Here is an 18,555-nt window from a genome sequence, read left to right as displayed (position 1 = left end):
TGAGAAGTGCTTCCTGCAGTTCGTAGGATTTATACCCATCTCTTGTGTAATGCCTCCTGCTAACAGGGGCTTGCAAACATAATATGCCACTCATTGGGATAAAAATGAGCCAATGAGGGCAGGCCTGCTCCTTGCTATATGGAATGATGTGTATGTCGGCCTGCCCTGAGTCAGCCTTAACAGGCTAGAGACACTGACTTTGAGCCTCAGACACACTCACAGCTTGGGGATTTAATCTCTGCTTTTCCTCCCATGAATACAGAGTGGGATGTGGTACCAGTCCCAGTCTGGTATCTATGGGTCCCTGGATCTCTGCCGCCAATGATCCTGATGGCCTCTAAGTTTGACTCGGGAATTTGAGGTCAGTCGCCCAGCTCCATCCTTCCTTCTGGACTTGGGTGTGCCAGGTAGATGAGTCAGTGCAGGGTGGGGGCCTGAGAGGGTGGCCCCATTTCCTTTTCAGCCCCCTCAACCAATAATACAAGTTCAAGGAGCTCATCTCTGCTGTTCAGACCATTGAGTTGATGCCTTGAAGCCTCCGGAACAGCTGTGGGAGCCAAGAATCATTACCGAAGACAAAGAGTGGAGAGCAGACTCAATATCTAAGTTATTACCAAGCTGGCCTTGAGAGGCCGGGGCTGTGCCAAGCTCAGGTGCGGAGGGGGATGCGGGGATGCGCCCAGCTGGCAGACTGGCTGGAGGGCCTTGCTGGGCTTCTCAGAGAGCCCGTATTCTGCCAGGTGCTTCAGAGAAGGGTGGGGGCAAGTACTGGGGACGACGGCCCCATGTCTGCCCCAAGGAGAGAACAGAACCTGCCACTGCTTTTCCTGCTGTCATTAGCTGTCACACATCATCTCCATGTCTGGGATCCAGACTCAGCCAGCTTCGCAGAGATCTCTGCCACTTTCTGGCGGGTCACCTAGACTGTCTGAGTCTCTGCTTCTGTGGCTCTAATAAGGAGCTATTAATAGCCATCGTCCTCTATGCCCACCCCTTAGGCACAGCTGCTCATGGGTCCCCTCAGCCCCATCTGCTCTTGTCAAATGGAGGTGAGTCAAGGAGGGAAGAGGAGCTGAGGCAGGCCAAGCTGGGGAAGGGAGTGCAAGGGGAGGTGGGGAAGGTCCCCTGCGCCTGGACAGCAATTTTACCAATTCTGTTTGCTCTCCCTACCCCCAGGCCCCACCACCAAGCCATGTACACGATGCACTTACCTCACTCAAAAAGGGGATGTTAAAGGCATTGCCCAGGAAGCCAAAGGCAACAGGGAAAAAGCCCCTAGGAACAGAGGGGTAGAGGAAGGGGTCAGTGACGGCCTGGGAGGGGAGCAAGGCTGAGGTCCACACAAAGGCTCCAGCTTTCGCTCCCAGGAGAGAGGCCCCCAGGCACAGGGCCAGGCTGCACCACTTGGTTCCGCACCCCTGGTGCTTTAGAGGCAGCCAGGTGGAGTGGTTAAGAATGGAGGCCCTTGGGGTGAGACTCCTTGGGTTCTAATCTTGGCTGTACCACTTACCAGTACTGTGTAAACTTGGGCAAATCCCTTACTCTTTCTGGATCTGTTTCCAGCTGTTAAATGTGGTTAGTAACAGTACATCCCAGGGCCTTACAAGAGGAAATGCTTGGGAAATGTTTGTTTTTGTTATTGTCGCTGTCTTCTCTCCAGAATGGGCTTCACCACCTGCTGCAGGTCCCCTGGGCCTCAGGCGGGGCTAGCTGCTGGGGGCTGTGCTCACTTCCGTTCTCCCTCCTGCCTCCGCCTCCCACTCTCATCAAACACACCCTGCAGGGCCCCCAGGGACACAGGTGTGACCCCTCAACGGGGGGTCACGAGGCTGCAGTGGGAAGGAGCCCTGTGTGTAGTGGAGAGGTCAGGGGTTAGAAATTTGAATCCTGCCTTACTCACGTCCTTTTCTGGGTTCCGGTTCACTGGGGTTCTCCTGCATCCTTGGGGTCTCTTGTCACTCTGATTTATTGTCACATGATGCTGCTATAGATGTCTCTGTCCAGGTTGATTTGGGGTTTGAACTACTGAACATGGTCCCGCTTACAGCCCTAAGGTCTCAACACCTGGTCTGAGTAACTGCTGTCATAATGTGTCTTCTCTTCTGAATTGCAAGTCCTTAGGAAGTTTCTCCCTGTTTAGCACCATGTCCCCAGACCTAGCCCTGCATTGGGCACATAGTATGTGCTTTTTATATATTTAACTCTGAGCAAATGTCTGAATATTAAATAAATGGATGACAGAACCCGTGTGAGAAAAATTTCTTTCTAGAGGCCACAGTACATGATGTTTCCGGGGTCTCAGCATTCAGCTAATCAGGGCAACTTCAAGGCCACACTGAGCAGACTCAGGGCTCCTGTGAGAACAGAAGGGCTCCTGAGCCCGGCCGCTTCCCGGGATTCCATAGGCCACACTTCTTCCAGCCCTCATTACCCCCATCCCACCCCTGCTCTCTCCTTGGCACCACAGGGACACTGGGAGTCTTCCCTGTCACCCCCACCTTCTCTAGGGCCCTTTCCTTCTCCTTAAGTGCCCTCCAGTCTTCTGTTAGACCCTGCCCATCCAGTTAGACCCAGGCCTTCAAGGCCTGTCCCAGGTCCTGCTTCCCGTAGGACACACTCTAGCCCTGATGGTGGCTGCACATCTTCAGCGAGTCCCACTGTGCCTTTCATTAGGCCCAGTCTGACATGGGACAGGCTGAGGGGTGAAGAGCCAGGAGCCAGGGACAGCTGGATCAAGTTCACATCCTCTGCACACTACCTGTGAGACCTCGGGCAGGGGCAGCCTCTCTGAGTGTTGGTTCCCTCGTCTGTAGAGGACAACCCACAGTGGGCTGTGGAGACGACAAAGTGATGCTGATGGTGCTGGTGCGTGTTCGGGGCCTAACAGATGTTAGCTCGCTGCCCTTCCTCCCCATCTGGATCATTTAACTTGAGCATGGGCCCTGTGCGTCCTCCCTGGTGACAGGCACAGTGACAGGCACAGTGCCGGGCACACAGCAGGTGCTCAGCGTGTGCTGGTGGAGAGGCAGATCACCCCGATGTACCCTTCAGCCTGCTGCTGGAGGGGCCTTTCCAGCTGTCTACCGATGCCCCTCCCCATTTTCAATCCTTCCATGGTTCCCACCCCTTGGGGGACAAGTCCAGCTTCTGCACACCCTGCTGGTTGTGCTACCCAAACCTGGTGGGCTGACCCTGCTACTCGGAGGCCCCAGTGTCCCACCCAGGACAAATGGGTTTGCACTCACTTGAAGAGAGTAAAGAATCCATAGGTTTCTAGAAACATGCCCAGGAGAGGCCAGCGCAGGAGCACAATGACCACACCCCCCAGGAAGAAGCTGGTTCCCTTAAGCTTGTGCATCTGGAAGAAGAAGGAGAACGTCCTCCTCAAGCCAATGATGAGGGAGAGGCCGGTCAGGAACAGCAGCTGGGGGGAGGAGAGGAGCATGAGCACAAACAGCCTCCTCCAACCCTGGGGCTGGGGCTGGGGCCGGGGCCGGGGCCAGGCCTGGAGCGGCCATCAGGTGTGGGGCAGGGCTTGCTCACTCTTAGCGGGGGACAATATCAGACCAGGTGACCCAGCCATGTGGCAAAATTACAGAGCCTTGGATAATTTGAGCTGGTTAGGAATGAAACTGCCCAGAGGCAGGGTGCTGGACGAAGAGAACTTTGAAGTTCTCTAGTTTCTCAACCGATTCAACCCAATTTCCTGGATCCCAACCAGTTCTTCATATAGGACTTCATTTCTCATCACGTTTCCCAAGGAAGATGGGGTGGCTAGTGAGGTTCTCTCCACCTTAGGAAGGGAAACTAGCCCTGCATAGGCGAGGCAGCCATGGAATTACACTCCAGGCCCTCCATTGGTCTTCTCGTGGTCTTCCACTTGGCTCCTAATGAGCCCTCAGGAGTGAATGTCCAGGCTCTTACAGGACTCCGGCTTTCTTCCAGCATGTTCCATCCACCTGGAAGTGCTTTATCCAACCCCAAACCCTCTTTCCTTTTCCAAAGTCCTTGTCATCTTTCTCTAACTGGGTACGCTTTCTTTCCTCCAAGCACCTTCTTTCATATTAAATGTGCCTCATGGTGACTTTACTGCACTCCTGCCTTCCTCCCCAGTCATGTGTGTTGGTGTGACATCCCTATCCCTAGTCGGTGGGATTCCGATGGAGGGACAGTGTGCAAGTCCTCTTGGCTCCCGCAGGGCCTCACTCAGAGCTTGGCATGAGGATCCAGGTCCTCAGATTCTCTGTACAACAGGACCTGCTGTCTATCCCCAGCCACCTTGCCAGCCCAGGCTTGATGGCACCTCATCCCTGGATGGCTGTGATCAGAAGGAACTTAGGGCTCCTTTATTGCCTTGCCAGGCAATAAAGATCCCAGGCATGTTAGGCGTGGTCCACAGGTCAGGGGCACTCACGTTTCCAAAGGCCAGGAGCACGGAGTCAAAGTACAGGAATACTCCAAAGAGGATGAAGAAGATGCCAAAGCCAGTGGTGCCCACACCAATCTCTGCAACAGGCAAGGAGACTATGATGGGATGGGCTGTAGGGAGAGGGTGGGGACAGGTGCCCTCTGGGGCTGGTCAGTGAGATTCCACTTCCATCAGCTCTGTGCTGCCAGGAGTGACAGAATGGGAAGTGAAGGATGGACATGAATGTACGTTTAGCACCTGAAAACTGCTGGTCAGTTCTACATGTCACAGCATTCTCAAAACAACCCTATAAGGTAGCTAGAGCCACCACTTTCCATTTTCAGCCTTCCCTTGGCTACCAGCACTGCACTATCCATGTCAGTAGCAGGGCTGGGCTCTTGGCTGAAGCGACCATCTGCCTATACTAATCCTGTCTGCTTGCATTTGGGAGCTGCTGATGCCAACTCACACTCAAGCAACTGACAACTCATGGTCACCAGCCCAGAGGATCATGAAACCACATGGTTGTCCTGCCTGTTTCTCAAGAGGCTAGCCCTCCTCTCCACACTGTCTCCATCCTCCTAACTGTCCCTGTCCCCAACTCTCTGGTGATGACTTCTCACCCTTGTTTTTAGAAACAGAAATCATCAGCCAGATGTGTGCTCATCTTTCCACTTGGAGTCGACACTACACCCTAGCCACACCTGCTCATGTCTCCTCCCTCCCTCCTGCAGCAGCCACCTTGGGCACCACCACGCATCCCTGAGCCACAGTGGCCCACACTGACAGTGCCCTGGCCCTCGTTTGCAGTGTGCCATTTCCTTTGGCTTTGTGTCTCAGGGCATTCTCTAAGGCTGTAAGAGTTTACGCCGAGCCACTGAGTACAGCAAAAAAGTGTAGGACGTAGAGGTCCCCTTATTGGGTCAAGGGCTACGTTTTTGACATTTTGATATGTATTTTGGATTGCTCCCCTCAGGAAGAGTTGTGACGATAATGGGATATGAATTTCTTTTTTATCTTAAACCCTCTTCAGAACACAGAATTGTTAATTTTACTCATCTTTGCCACTGAGAGTCAACAAATGAGAATTCATTATATTGCTTCATTTTTTAAATAGATCTAAATTGAAATTTTAAGTTGTGATAAAATATACATAAAACCTACCATCTTGACAATTTTTAAGTGTACAGTTCAGTGGTACTAAGTACTTTCACATGTACTTGTTGTGTTACCATCACCAGCATCTGTCTCCAGACTCTTTTTCGTCTTACCAAACAGAAACTCTGCCCCCACCACACACTACTTCCCCCTCCCTCCCTCCCACAGCCTCTGGCACCACCATTCTGCTTTCTGTTTATTTGACCCTGGCTCCTTTAGGTACTCCACAGAAGTGGAATCATGCTATCTGTCATTTTGTGACTGGCTTATTTCACTTAGCATGATGTCCTCCAGGTTCATCCATGTTGTAGCGCATGGCAGTCAGAATTTCCTTACTTTTAGGGTTGAATAACATTCCATGGTATGTATATAGCACATTTTGTTTATCTATTCACCTGTGGATGCACTCGAGTTGCTTCTGCCTCTTCACTATTGTGAATATGCTTCTATGAACCTGGGTGAACAAATATCCCTTTGACACTCTGCTTTCAATACTTTTGGATATATACCCAAAAGTGGAATTATTGGATCATATGGTAGTTCTGTTTTTAATTTTTTGATGAACCACCATACCATTTTCTGTAGCAGGTGCATCATTTTACATTCCTACCAGTAGTGCACAAAGGTTTTGCTTTCTTCACATCTTCACCAACACTTGTTATTTTGGTTTCATTTTGTTTTGGTTTTAATAGCATCCATCCTAATGATTGTGAGATGGTATCTCATTGTGGTTTTCTTTTTTTTTTAAGAGCTAAGTCACATTTTTTTAAATAAAGATTTTATTTATCTTTAGAAGGGAAGGGAAGGACAGAGGAAGAGAAATATCAATGCATGGTTGCTTCTCATGTATCCCCGGCTGGGAACTGGCCTGAAACCCAGGCATGTGCCCTGACTTGGAATAGAACTGCAATCCTTTGGTTCACAGGCCCATACTCAATCCACTGAGCTACACCAGCCAGGGCTCACACTTTGTTTTTTAATGTGGGGGAGAGGGAGAAAGAGAGGGAGAGAAATATTGATGCAGAGAGAAACATTGACCTGTTGCACCCTGACTGGGGACTGAACCCACTACCTAGGCATGTGCCCCCACTAGGAATCCAATTGGTGCCCTTTCACTTTGTAGGATGACGCCCAACCAATTGAGCCACACATGTCAGCGCTCTTGCTGTTGTTTTGACTTGCCTTTTCCTAAAGATTAGTTATGTTGAGCAACCTTTCATGTGCTTCTTGCTCATATGTATGCCTTCTTTGGAGAAGTATCTATTTAGGTCCTCTGCCCAGTTTAAAAACCTGTTTTTGAAAGTAGGCCGTTGTTGTATTGAGTTGTAAGAGTTCATTATACATTCTGGATATTATCAGATATGTGCTTTGAAAATATTGTCTCCCATTCCATATGCTTTGAAACTCCATTGATTGTGTCCTTTGATGAACAGAGATTCTTAATTTTGATACAGTCCAATTTATATCATTTTTCTTTAGTTGTCTGTATCATATCCCAGAAGTCAGTGTCATGAAGCTTTTCTCCTATGTTTTCTTCTAAGAGTTTTAAGTTTTAACTCTCACTTTGAGCTAAAGTGAACTTTGAGTTAATTTTTATATATGGTATAAGATAAGGGTTCAACTTCATTTTTTTTTTTGCCTGTGGATATTTGGTTTTCTCATATTATTTGTTGAAAAGACTACTTTCTCCCACTGAATGGCCCTGGCACACTTGTTAAAAACCATTTGGCCGTGTATGCCAGGGTTTATTTCTGGGCTCTCTATTATATTCATTGGCCTGTATATCTGTCTTTATTCCAGTCCCACACTGTTTTGATTATTGCAGCTTTGCAATAAGTTTTGAAATCAGAAATTGTGAAATATCCATCTTTGTTCTCCCGTTTTAAGATTACTTTGGCTATTTGGCATCCCTTGAGATTCCAAATGAATTCCAGGATAGATTTTTCTACTGCCTCGAAAACCACCATTGTAATTTTGATAAAGATTGAATTGAATTTCTTGAAAAGATTGCTTTGGATGGTACTGACATCTTAACAATATTAAATCTTTCAATTTATGAACACAAAATGTCTTCCTATTTGTGTGTCTTTTACAATTCCTTCCAGTAACAATTTGTAGTTTTGAGTGTGCAGGTATACCTCATTTTATTGTGCTGTACAGATATTTCATTTTTTTTACAAATTGAAGGCAAGACCCTCTACCAGCAAAAAGATTACGACTTGCTTCATTGTGATGGTTTGGAACCAAACCCTCAATATCTCTGAGATATGCCTGTACACATCTTTTCTTCCTTGATTAAGTTTATTCCTATGTATCATATACTTTTTGATGCTATTATAAATGGAATTGTGTTGTGACCTTTTAAAAAATTACTGATGAGGTTGTACAACTTTAAGTTTATATTGTACATACAGTTTTGAAACTTGCTTCATTGACTTAATACAGCTACAATGCCTTATTTTATTTTTATTGTAAATTGCATGGTGCATGAGGGTGTTGCATGAGTGTCTTTAAAGGATAAAGCAGAGAGCTTTTCAAAACTGTAGCATGTAAGGTATAGTTGTTTTTTTTTAAAGATTTTATTTATTTATTTTTAGACAGAGGGGATGGGATAGAGAAAGAGAGGGAGAGAAACATCAATATGTGGTTGCCTCTCGCACTCCCCCCACCAGGGCTGTGGCCCGCAACCCAGGCATGGGCCCTGACTGGGTCTGAAACTGGCAACCCTTTTGTTCACAGGCTGGTGCTCAATCAACTGAGCCACACCAGCCAAGGCTAATGTATACTTTTATTAAAATGGATTAATTTTTCAGACTTCTGGCCAAGGTGGATGCATAGGTAGATACACTTAGCCTCCTCACACAAACAAAAGAAGGACAACAATAAATTTAAAAATAAAAATAACCAGAACTGCTAGAAAATCAAACTGTATGGAAGTCCTACAACAAAGGAGTTAAAGAAGAAACATTCATCCAGACTGGTAGGAGGGACAGAGAAGGGTATCCAGGGTGAAGAGGACTCACAGCAAGGCTGTGGCTGGAGGACCAGGTGGTCCCACATCTGTGTGCAGATACACCAGGAGGAACAACTGGGGAGTGAGACAGACAGCATAACCCAGGGTTCCGGCATGGAAAAAGAAAGTCTCAAAGCCTCTGGCTAAGAAAACCTGTGGGGGTTATGGTGATGGGAGAAACTGCCAGCCTCCCAGGAGAGTTCATTTGAGAGACCCACAGGGCCCTAGAATGTACACAAACCCACCCATCTGGGAATCAGCACCAGAAAGGCCCAATTTGCTTGCGGGTAGTGGGGGAAGTGACTGAGAGACTGCTGAGAGCTGAGCAAGCACCATTGTTCATTTTCTGACCCCTCCCCCACATACAGCACCACAATGCAGCAACGTGAGTTGCCCCGCCCAGGTAAATACCTAAGACTCTGCCCCTTACTATGTAACAGACATGCTGAGACAAAAAAAATATATATATATATATATATATATATATATATATATATAGCCCAAATGAAAGAATAAATCAAAGCTCCAAAAATAGAACTAAGTGATAAAGAGATAGCCAATCTATCAGATGCAGACTTCAAAACACTGGTAATGAGGATGCTCACAGAAATGGTTGAGTATGGTCACAAAATAGAGGAAGAAGTGAAGGCTATGCAAAGTGAAATAAAGGAAAATGTACAGGGAACCAACAGTGATGGGAAGGAAACTGGGACTCAAATCAATAGTTTGTACCAGAACGAGAAATAAACATTTAACCAGAATGGAATGAAGAAACAAGAATTCAAAAAAACATGAAGAGAGGCTTAGGAACCTGGGGAACAACTTGAAACGTTCCAGCATCTGAATCATAGTGGTCCCAAAAGGAGAAGAGGAAGAGTTAGAAACTGAAAACTTATTTGAAAAAAACAATGGAGAACTTCCCCAGTCTGGCAAAGGAAATAGACTTCCAAGAAGTCCAGGAAGCCCAGAGAGTCCCAAAGAAGTTGGACCCAAGGAGGAACATACCAAGGCACAGCATAATTACATTAGCTAAGATTAAAGATAAGGAGAAAATCTTAAAAGCAGCAAGAGAAAAGGAGACAGTCACCTACAAAGGAGTTCCCATAAGACTATCAGCTGATTTGTCAAAAGAAACCTTGCAGGAAAGAAGGGGCTGCCTGGAAAGAAGTATTCAAAGGCTTGAAGAGCAAGGACCTACATCTAAGATTGCTGTATCCAGCAAAGCTTTCATTTAGAATGGAAGGGCAGATAAAGTGCTTCCCAGATAAGGTCAAGTTAAAGGAGTTCATCATCACCAAGCCCTTATCATATGAAATGTTAAAGGGACTTATCTGAGAAAAAGAAGTTAATAAAAAATATGAACCGTAAAATGACAACAAACTCACAACTATCAACAACTGAACCAAAAAACAAAAACAAAAACTAAGCAAACACCAGGAACAGGAACAGAATCACAGAAATGGAGATCACATGGAGGGTTATCAGCAGGGGAGTGGGATGGGGGAAAAGATGCGGGGAATAAGAAGCATAAATGGTAGGTACAAAATAGACAAGGGGAGGTTAAGAATAGTAAGGGAAACGGAAAAGCCAAAGAATTTATATGTATGATCCATGGATAGCAACTAAGGTGGGGGAATGCTGGTGGGAGGTGGGGTGCAGGGCAGAGGGGGAATAAAATGGGACAACTGTAATAGCATAATCAATAAAATGTATTTTTAAAAGTTGATGACATTGGTATAACTATACTTTAACATATATAAACAAAGTTTCTAAGCATTTATAAAAAAATGATTAATTTTTAAAATATGAGGTTGGCTTAATTTTTAAAGAGGAAATATATAGTAATTTTAAAATAGATTTTATTTATTTATTTTTAGAGAGGAAGGAAAGCAGAGAAGGAGAGAAATATCAATGTGTAATTGCCTCTCATGTGTCCCCTGCTGGGAACTGGCCTGCAACCCAGGCATGTGCCCTGACTGAGAATCGAACTGTGATCATGTGGTTTGCAGGCCCTCACTCAATCCACTGAGCTACACCAGCCAGGGCCTAATATATAGTAATTTTTAAAGAGAAAAAATTTACTTGTTAACAACATCTTAAAATTGATTCTCTCTGAAATTGGAATTATTGCTATGCTTTTACAGATAGTTGTAAAACATTAACTGTCTGTTAAGAGGCAGAACTGCAAAAACAAAACAAAGACAAAATAATTGAGACTAGACTTGCTGGCTGTATTTACAAATGAAAGAACTTGAAGCAACACAGTCATGTTCTGGGTAGTTAATCTTTCCTAATCTGTTACTCTACAGACTTTAAGAGGATTAGGACCAGTTCCAGTAGAGAAATATGGCCAAAGGGCTTCTCAAAAGAATTTTTAAAATACTGAAATGAGATTTATTGTTCACATTATAGCCCTCACTCAATTTCTAGGCCAGGCCAGTGCCCTCTCCCTGGCGTCTCCTTTGGCAGAGGTGAATTCTGCAAGGTCCCAATGCAGCACCTTCTCTGTCAACAGGTTTGCCCTGCTGCCTGGAGCCCGTTGTACTGATAACGGCTGATTCCTCCTGTGTCTGATAAACTCCGGGATCTGTCTGGGCTTGTTTCCTACTTCCACCTCCCATTAATGCCTGTCTGAATCCAATCTCTTATGGCCCAGGAGACTGGGCAGAATACAACCCCCTTGGGTCACTGCAAAGTTTGGGCTTTTTCCTTCCGTATTGCGTAACTCTTTCTATCCTCAGAGACACTAAGTTGAGGATCTGGAAGTATGTCTGCTTTGTCATGATGATTTGATAGGCTGGGATATTGTGGAGGAGGACCACAGCCATATTCTTTCATCTGAACGACAGCAGTATTTTATGTTTCTATGCCTGTTACAAAACTATCTGGTCTTAGCTTACTTGTGCCCCAGAAATACATCATCAGTTCCAGTTCTGGCGACCCATCCTTCCCCTCTGTCTCCCTTAGGTAGATGTTTTTTTGTGTGGAAACAAAATGTGAACATTTTATTGGGTTTCATTTTCTTTTGTTAAAATACCCATATGTTCATCCTGTAAACACTTAAGAACAGCCTCTTGCTCATTTTGTAGAAACAGCATAAGTTTTTCAAATTCATAGTTTATGTCTTTTCTCCTATATTATACTTTTTTCTGTAACAGAGATTTGCTGGCTTACACAGTTACTGCTTTCCCAACCTGCCCCACACTCGCCTTCAAGGGCTGGTGCAATTCCACAGATTGCCGGTCATGTGCGCAGCCTGCTTTCGTGGGCTACACTTAGCGCCTCCAGTGTTCAGTGGAGAAACTGCACCATGGACGCAAACCTCGGGAAAAGGGTCAGAAGCGGTTTCTCATACAAACCTCAGACCTTCCTCTTGGTCTCTTGCAACTGTCCCAGGGTAGCTTAGCAATTTCAGTTAAGTTGCTAGTCTGGGGTTGCTGCTAAAGTTCTTCTTGGGGCACAAGCATGGCAGAGGGCAGAGGAGTGGGGGTAGGGAGAGTGGGTATGCATGTCATCCATGCAGGAGTGACAGAAGTGTCTGCATCCCCATGGGATGTGGGCAGACTGGGCAGTTTGCCCCTGCTGGAAAAAGTTACAAGAGGAAGCTCTGGTAACTTCAGGGAGGCCTGGCTCTCCAGGGCACCACCTAGTTAGAAGCAGGGGTCTCCCCAGACCTCAGAGACAGACTGGCTTTAGGTCTCCCTGTCATGGCAGGCTGATGGCTGCCCTATTTAGCAACAACCTCAACCTGTAGCTGCAGAGCAGCTGGAAAGACGAGTCCATGGCCTGTAACTGTTGCAGATGAGCTGGGCTGCCTCGACCCCCACTCTGTCACTTGCATTAACTGAAGCCAGGTTCGATGTCTTTCTTGCTCCAGAAAGGAAAGCTGTATCTCTTGGAGCAGATGGACGGGCCCCCTGAACCAAGGCTGTGCAGGGACTCTTGGGACACCATTCATCTCTGACACACACACACACACACACACACACCTCTCTGTCTCTCTCTCAACAATCAACAAATGTACAGAAAAGTTGCAAGTACAGTACAAAATTTTTTCCTGAACTATTTGAGAGTAGTTGCCATGGGTTATCACATCACCCCTGAATAATTTGGTGTGGTTTTCCTTTATTCTCCTATGTAGCCAGAATACAACCATCAAAATCAGGAAGTTAACACCGATACATTACTACCACCTAAACTGAGACCATATTTAAGCTTCCTCAGTTGTTCCAGTAATATCATGTTTAACAAAAGGATCTAGTTCAGAACCACCTGTGGCACTTGGTTTCTATGTCTCTTTAGTCTCATGTTTGGAATGGTACTTCAGTCTTTCCTTAGCATGACTCCGACACTTTTGAAGATTTGGGCCATCTGTCCCTCTGTTTGGACTTGTCTGATGTTTGCTCATGACTGTCAGACCCTGGTTATGCAGAAATATTTACAAGGTGGGAAGCTGTGTTCTTCTCATTGCATTTGTTAGGTGATGCATGACTCAGTTTGGCCCATGACTGATAATGTTTCTTTAACCACTTGATTAAGGTGGTGTCTGTCAGGTTCCTCCGCTATGAAGTTCCTTTCTACTCCCTGCTCTGACACTGCCAGAGCACCCTCCTTGCTCTTCCTTGGCACCAAGCCTACCCCACTCACTGTGAACCCCTTCCACCTAGCTAGGGTTCTGATAGCTGCCCTGGCACCTCACCCCCTTTCTACCTAACTGCTTTAGGACTGAATTGTTTGGGAAAAGGAAGGAGGAAATGGGGAGAGAAAGAGCCTTCCTTCAGTTTTCAACACTAACAAGCACATGGTGCCAGGCACAGTCTAGGCACTTGAAGTCTTTGTACCTGACTGAGTGTTCATAACTGCCTGTGAGGGAGGAATGCCGTCAGCCCCATTTCACAGGCAGAACTGAAATGCAGCGGTCGAGTCGCCCAGGGCACCAGCCAGCAGCTGGCAGACCAGGCTTTGGTCCCAGTAGTCTGGCTCTCAAACAAGTGCCTTTAGTCAACCCAGTCTAGTCCGCTTCCACCCCAATACTCCTCCACAGAGATCGCTCTTGCTTTGGCCATCTGTGATGTCCATGACCTCAAATCCAACGGACGGGTGTCAGTCCTCATCGCTTAGTAGTTGGCCACTCCCTTCTTGAAACAGCCTTTCTCTTGGATTCCATGATAGCATGTTGTTGGTTGCCTTGCTGCTGTCTGACCACTCTGCCCCAGTCTTTTGCCCTTTCCCACTTCTCTCTCTTTCTCCTGGGATTCGAATTTCTCAGCGCTTTGGCCTAAGTTCACGTCTCATTCTGTTTTCCCACGTATGCCCATGTCTTTACATATCACTTATGTGTAGACAATGTTGATATTTGTCTTTAATATATTATATTTATTTAGCCCAAATAAATAAATAAGAATGAGTCTGAGCTTCCAAGCTCATATCCAACTGTCTACTTAGCGTATTTCTTGGTTTTCTCTCTTCAAAGACATCTTGAACTCAACAGGTGCAAACTGAGCTATTGATCTTCTTTCCTTAAACTTGCACCTCCCTTGGTTTTCCTCATATGAATGCAAATGTCACCACCACCCAGCCAGCAGCTTGCAGCAGAAGCCTGAGAGCCGTCACCGAACCTCCTTGCTACTCCCTCAGTCAGCTAAGTTTTGCTGCTTCTTCCCAAATGTACCTTGAAATCTGTCTGTTTCTCCCCACTCTTACCATTTAATTCCAGGCCACCCTCATGTCTGTTCTGGACCATCCAACATTCTCCTGCCAGCCTGTGCTTCACTCCTGCCACCCTCTTATCCCTTCTCCACACAGCAGTTACCAATCGCGGAGAATATAGCATCCAATCATATGCCTGCACAGGGCAGAACCCTTCGCAGCTCCCCACTGGGCTGAGATGAAACATCCATTTCCTCTGCTCACAAGCCCTGCATGACGGGGGCCTAGGCCTGCTTGTCCAGCTTCATCTCCTGCCGCCGTCCCCCTTTCCTGCCACACTCTAACCACATCATTGTTTCCAGGATGAGCCTCCTGCTTTAGGGCCTTGCCTTGGACTACGCAATTTCTTCCCACTTGTCATCTGCCTAATGCACACTCATCCTTCAGGTCTCAGTGCAAATGTCGGTCCCCAGGGAAGCCCATTCCATAATCCATTCCCTGATCTAAACCTGGTTCCCTCCTTTCTTTCCTTCATGGAATTCGGCACATTCTTCATCAGATTTAGCACATTTTGGTTTAATAAAATGTTGGCTTGCCACTGGGCTCAGGCCTCGGCCCTCTTTTTTTTTTTTTAAAGATTTTATTTATTTATCTGTAGAGGGGAAGGGAAGGGGAGAGGGAGAGAAACATCAATGTATGGTTGCCTTCGTGCATCCCCTGCTGGGAACTGGCCTGCAGGGAACCGGCCTGCAACCCGGTATGTGCCCTGACTGGGAATCGAACCGCGATTGTCTGGTTTGCAGGCCCGCGCTCAATCAGCCCTCTTTTCTCTGTGTTTTTACAAATATTAACGTCAGTTATTCTCAACTGGGGAGGAGTGGTTTTGTTTCTCGGGACATTCGGGAATGTCTGGAGACATTTTTTATTGTTACGACTAGGAATAGGAGTGTGCTACTGGCATCTAGCGTATAGAGGCCAGGGATGCTGCTAAAATCCTATAATGCACAGGACAGACCCCACGATGAAGAATTACCCCGTCCCAGCCCTGGCTGGTGTGGCTCAGTGGATTGAGTGCCAGCCTGCCAACCAAAGGGAAACTGGTTTGACTCCCAGTCAGGGTGCCTGGGTTGCAGGCCAGGTCCCCCGTAGGGGGCACGGGAGAGGCCACCACACATTGATGTTTCTCTCCCTCTCTCTCTCTCTTGCTCTGTCTAAAAGTAAATAAATAAAATCGTTAAAATCCTTTTTTTTAAATTACCCTGCCCCAAAATGTCAGTGGTGGGGAGGCTGGGAACGTGTACCCAAAATGATCTCAAAGAGCTTCATGGTTTTTAATACCATCTATATGCGGACAACTCCCAAATTCTTCCCTCCACCCAGACTCATTCACCTGACTACCTGCTTGAATCTCACCTGGATGCCTAACAGCAGCACACCACACTCAATCCTTGAAATCGCTCTGGTTAAAAATATTGGAGGTATTGTTGTCTTTCTCCCCCACCCCACATCCATCAGGGAACCCTTTCAGAATGTCCTCCAGACGGGTCCAGATGGGTCCAGATGGGTCCAGCCGGGTCACTTCCCGCTGCTGCACCACTACCACCTCCGTCTCCTCCCCCTCCCCCACTGCAGCCCTGCTCTCCCTGTTGCTGACCCACCCCTACCATCTATTCTCAACCAAATACCCGGAGTGATCTTTTAAAAAATATAATATATTTATTGATTCCTGAGAAAGAGAGAAACATTGATGTGAAAGCGGAATATCAATTGGTTGCCTCTGCAGACACCCCAGCCAGGGACCGAACCTACAACCCAGGTATGCATCCTGACCAGGAAACAGACCCTCAGCCTTTTGGTGAATGGGACACCACTCCAGCCAACTGAGCCACACCAGCTGGGCCAAGTGATCTTTTAAAAAGACAAATAGATCATATCACTCCTTTGCACAAAACCCTCCAAAGGCTTCCCATCTTATGGAGACAAAAGTGAAATGTTTAGTCTGGCTTCTCAGTGGCCTCCCTAACTAGACTCCTACTAATATCCCCTTTACTCGCTTTGCTCCAGCAACACCAGCCCCCTTGTTTAATACGCGGAGTATGCCAGTGCCTCAGGGCCTCCTCACTGGCTGTCCCCTCTTCTAGCACATTTCCCCTCCAGACAGCTGCATGGCTTGTCTTCCTCACTTCCTGAGTCTCTGTACAAAGGGCTCCTTCTCAGTGAAGCCTTTCCTGACCACTGTATACAAAATAGTAACCCTTCCTGCCTCTCCCTAGCCTACTTACCTGTTTTATTTCTGTCTAGAGGATGTATCACCACCTGTCATACTACGTACGGACTTCGTTATCTGTTAATCTCCTGTTTCCCCACTGTAAACTGTAAGCAGGGGATATGTCTGTCTGTTCATTCACTCTATGCCCAGCACAGTGTTCAAGACGAGAGGAGACAGAGTTGTTCAGCGAATGAATTAGTATCACCTGCAGTTCACAGACGAGATGCTGGGGCTCAGAGGCTGTAAGCAACTCACCAGTTCCCACCCCTGCCTGACCTGCAGGCTACTTCCTTGCCCTCTTCCAAAGGAAGGAGAAGATTGTTTAGAAGCGAGGGTGTAGTGATTTGGAGAGTGGAGTGGAGTTTATTTTCTGACAAGAAGGGACCAGGGCCACAGGGGACCCTGAGAGTTGGTGGGGGAAAAGATGTCTGAATGGGTAGCAGCCTCCTGGGTCCACCTTTGCAGCATCCCAGGTCTAAGAACCCCAAGTGGGAAAGGCACCAGCTTGAGTGGTGAACCTGCCAGTTCCCCCAAGTGCCAGCCTGTGGCTACCTGAGGACCCTGAGCAACCCCCACCCACTGGAAGGTGGAGGAGCCGCACCCGGCCACAGCCCTGCTGCAGGGAGGATGCCAACATGACAACTCTGGGCCAAGGCTCCAGAGGTCACCTCACAGGTTTCCTACAAAGGGAAACCCAGCTGGGAGGGGCATCGTCTCGGCCCCCACCTAGCCCAGACACCCCATTCCAGCCCAGCCCCTCCTCGGCAGGGCTCCTCACACTCACTCTGCCACTCGGTAACGGAGATCATGCCGCAGGCTGCCAGGGGCCTTCTGGAGTTGAAGCCGGCCGGGTGAGGAGCACAGAGAACCTCACCTGTACACGCTAAACCGGAAGCTGAACCTTGGTAAGTTGTGAAAGGAGCCTCTGGTAAATCATTAACTCTCCCTCCACTCACACACACACAAAGGGCTGCTGAAGGCCGCAGCCTTCCTTCTCCTGGTTCTTCCTAGAGGGCAATGCCACTCCACGGCTGGCCACCTGGAGCATCTTGTACCCCTTCCTGACTCTTCTATTGCTTCCCCACCCCCGCCCTTGGGTTGAGGTCAGTTGCTTCCTACTCCTGCACAAAACTTGGACTGTATATAAAAGAACTGAGACCTAGGGGTCCCCAAGCTCTTCACTGGGTTTGGTGGAGCACGTAGGAAGAGTTGGAAGCTGTGTTTCTCTTTGGAAAAGCACGAAATTCATCTTGTAAGTAGTTTGCTTGTTTTGTGCTAGTACCCATGCTATACCCTAGGGGGCGACAAGCAGCCGAGTAAAACTTGCCGTGGCTAGTCTCAGTCAGGGGAGTGCCAGACTGAGTTAAATCTAGGACAAAAGCGCCCCAGAGGAGTTAGGCGATGAGGGCTCCGACCTTCTTTTCCCCAGCTTTGGGCTGTGGGGTTGAGTTATAGGAGTTAAAAGATGAATTTGGACTCGGGATGGGGCTGGACTCCTGAGGAATCCTGGTTCTGGTCTACCTACCAGTTGTGTAGATGTGAGTGCACCCTCTTCTCCCTCTGTGGGCCTGAAAAGGAGGAGTGGATGGCTCCTAACATCCCTTCTCCCACTGTAGAGCAGTGTCTCCCACACGCATTCGACCCAGCCCCCTTTACAATGTGCCCTCTGTCCTGAAATGAAGTTCATAGATGATATGACCAATCTCCACACATCATTTTAAAAATGCAAATAAAGCTAATTATAATTTAAAAAATAAGTTATAATAAAACATGATGTCCCCAATATATAAATGCTTAGGCAAGACTCAGCAGAAGACATAAATAAAACAGACAGATTACTGGCACTTGTATATAATAAATACACTTGAATTTAAGAGAAATAGAAGACCAGAGCCATTATGTAATTTTTAAAAAACCAGATGAGTAATAAGGAGTAAATACTATTGTAGACTCAAAATTCATGTTAAGTAAGTAGTAACAGACAAGATGTACTTGCACATAAAAAGGGGGAAATAACCTAAATTGAAGTAGGAATAATAAAGCAAGGCAAATTAGAGA

At 47.0% G+C, this 18,555-nt stretch overlaps 1 protein-coding gene across 1 annotated transcript; it reads right to left on the bottom strand.

Annotated features, from left to right (window-relative positions):
• Positions 1-188: 188 nt before the first annotated feature.
• On the bottom strand, positions 189-17,391 carry GOLT1A (golgi transport 1A). The gene is made up of 5 exons (XM_037153172.2): positions 17,282-17,391; positions 4,415-4,506; positions 3,246-3,424; positions 1,212-1,275; positions 189-547 (listed from the first exon to the last, which is right to left on the bottom strand). The coding sequence occupies exons 1-5, from the start codon at positions 17,304-17,306 to the stop codon at positions 509-511; spliced, it is 399 nt and encodes a 132-aa protein (XP_037009067.1). The 5' UTR covers positions 17,307-17,391; the 3' UTR covers positions 189-508.
• Between the last annotated feature and the right edge of the window lie 1,164 nt (positions 17,392-18,555).

This window comes from Artibeus jamaicensis, unplaced genomic scaffold (assembly GCF_021234435.1).
Source record: "Artibeus jamaicensis isolate MK-2021 breed Jamaican fruit bat unplaced genomic scaffold, CSHL_Jam_final contig_475, whole genome shotgun sequence".
NCBI lineage: Eukaryota > Metazoa > Chordata > Mammalia > Chiroptera > Phyllostomidae > Artibeus > Artibeus jamaicensis.
This window is presented reverse-complemented; position numbering and strand designations above follow the sequence as displayed.

What these genes read in the sequence shown, in the direction of transcription:
- GOLT1A (XM_037153172.2), bottom strand. Translation starts at nt 17,306, where the DNA reads ATGATCTCCGTTACCGAGTGGCAGA. An exon ending in TGCTCCTGGCCTTTGGAAAC is followed by an intron (nt 3,425 to 4,414) that starts GTGAGTGCCCCT and finishes TCCTCCCCCCAG; the next exon opens with CTGCTGTTCCTGACCGGCCT. An exon ending in GGATTCTTTACTCTCTTCAA is followed by an intron (nt 1,276 to 3,245) that starts GTGAGTGCAAAC and finishes CTCTGTTCCTAG; the next exon opens with GGGCTTTTTCCCTGTTGCCT.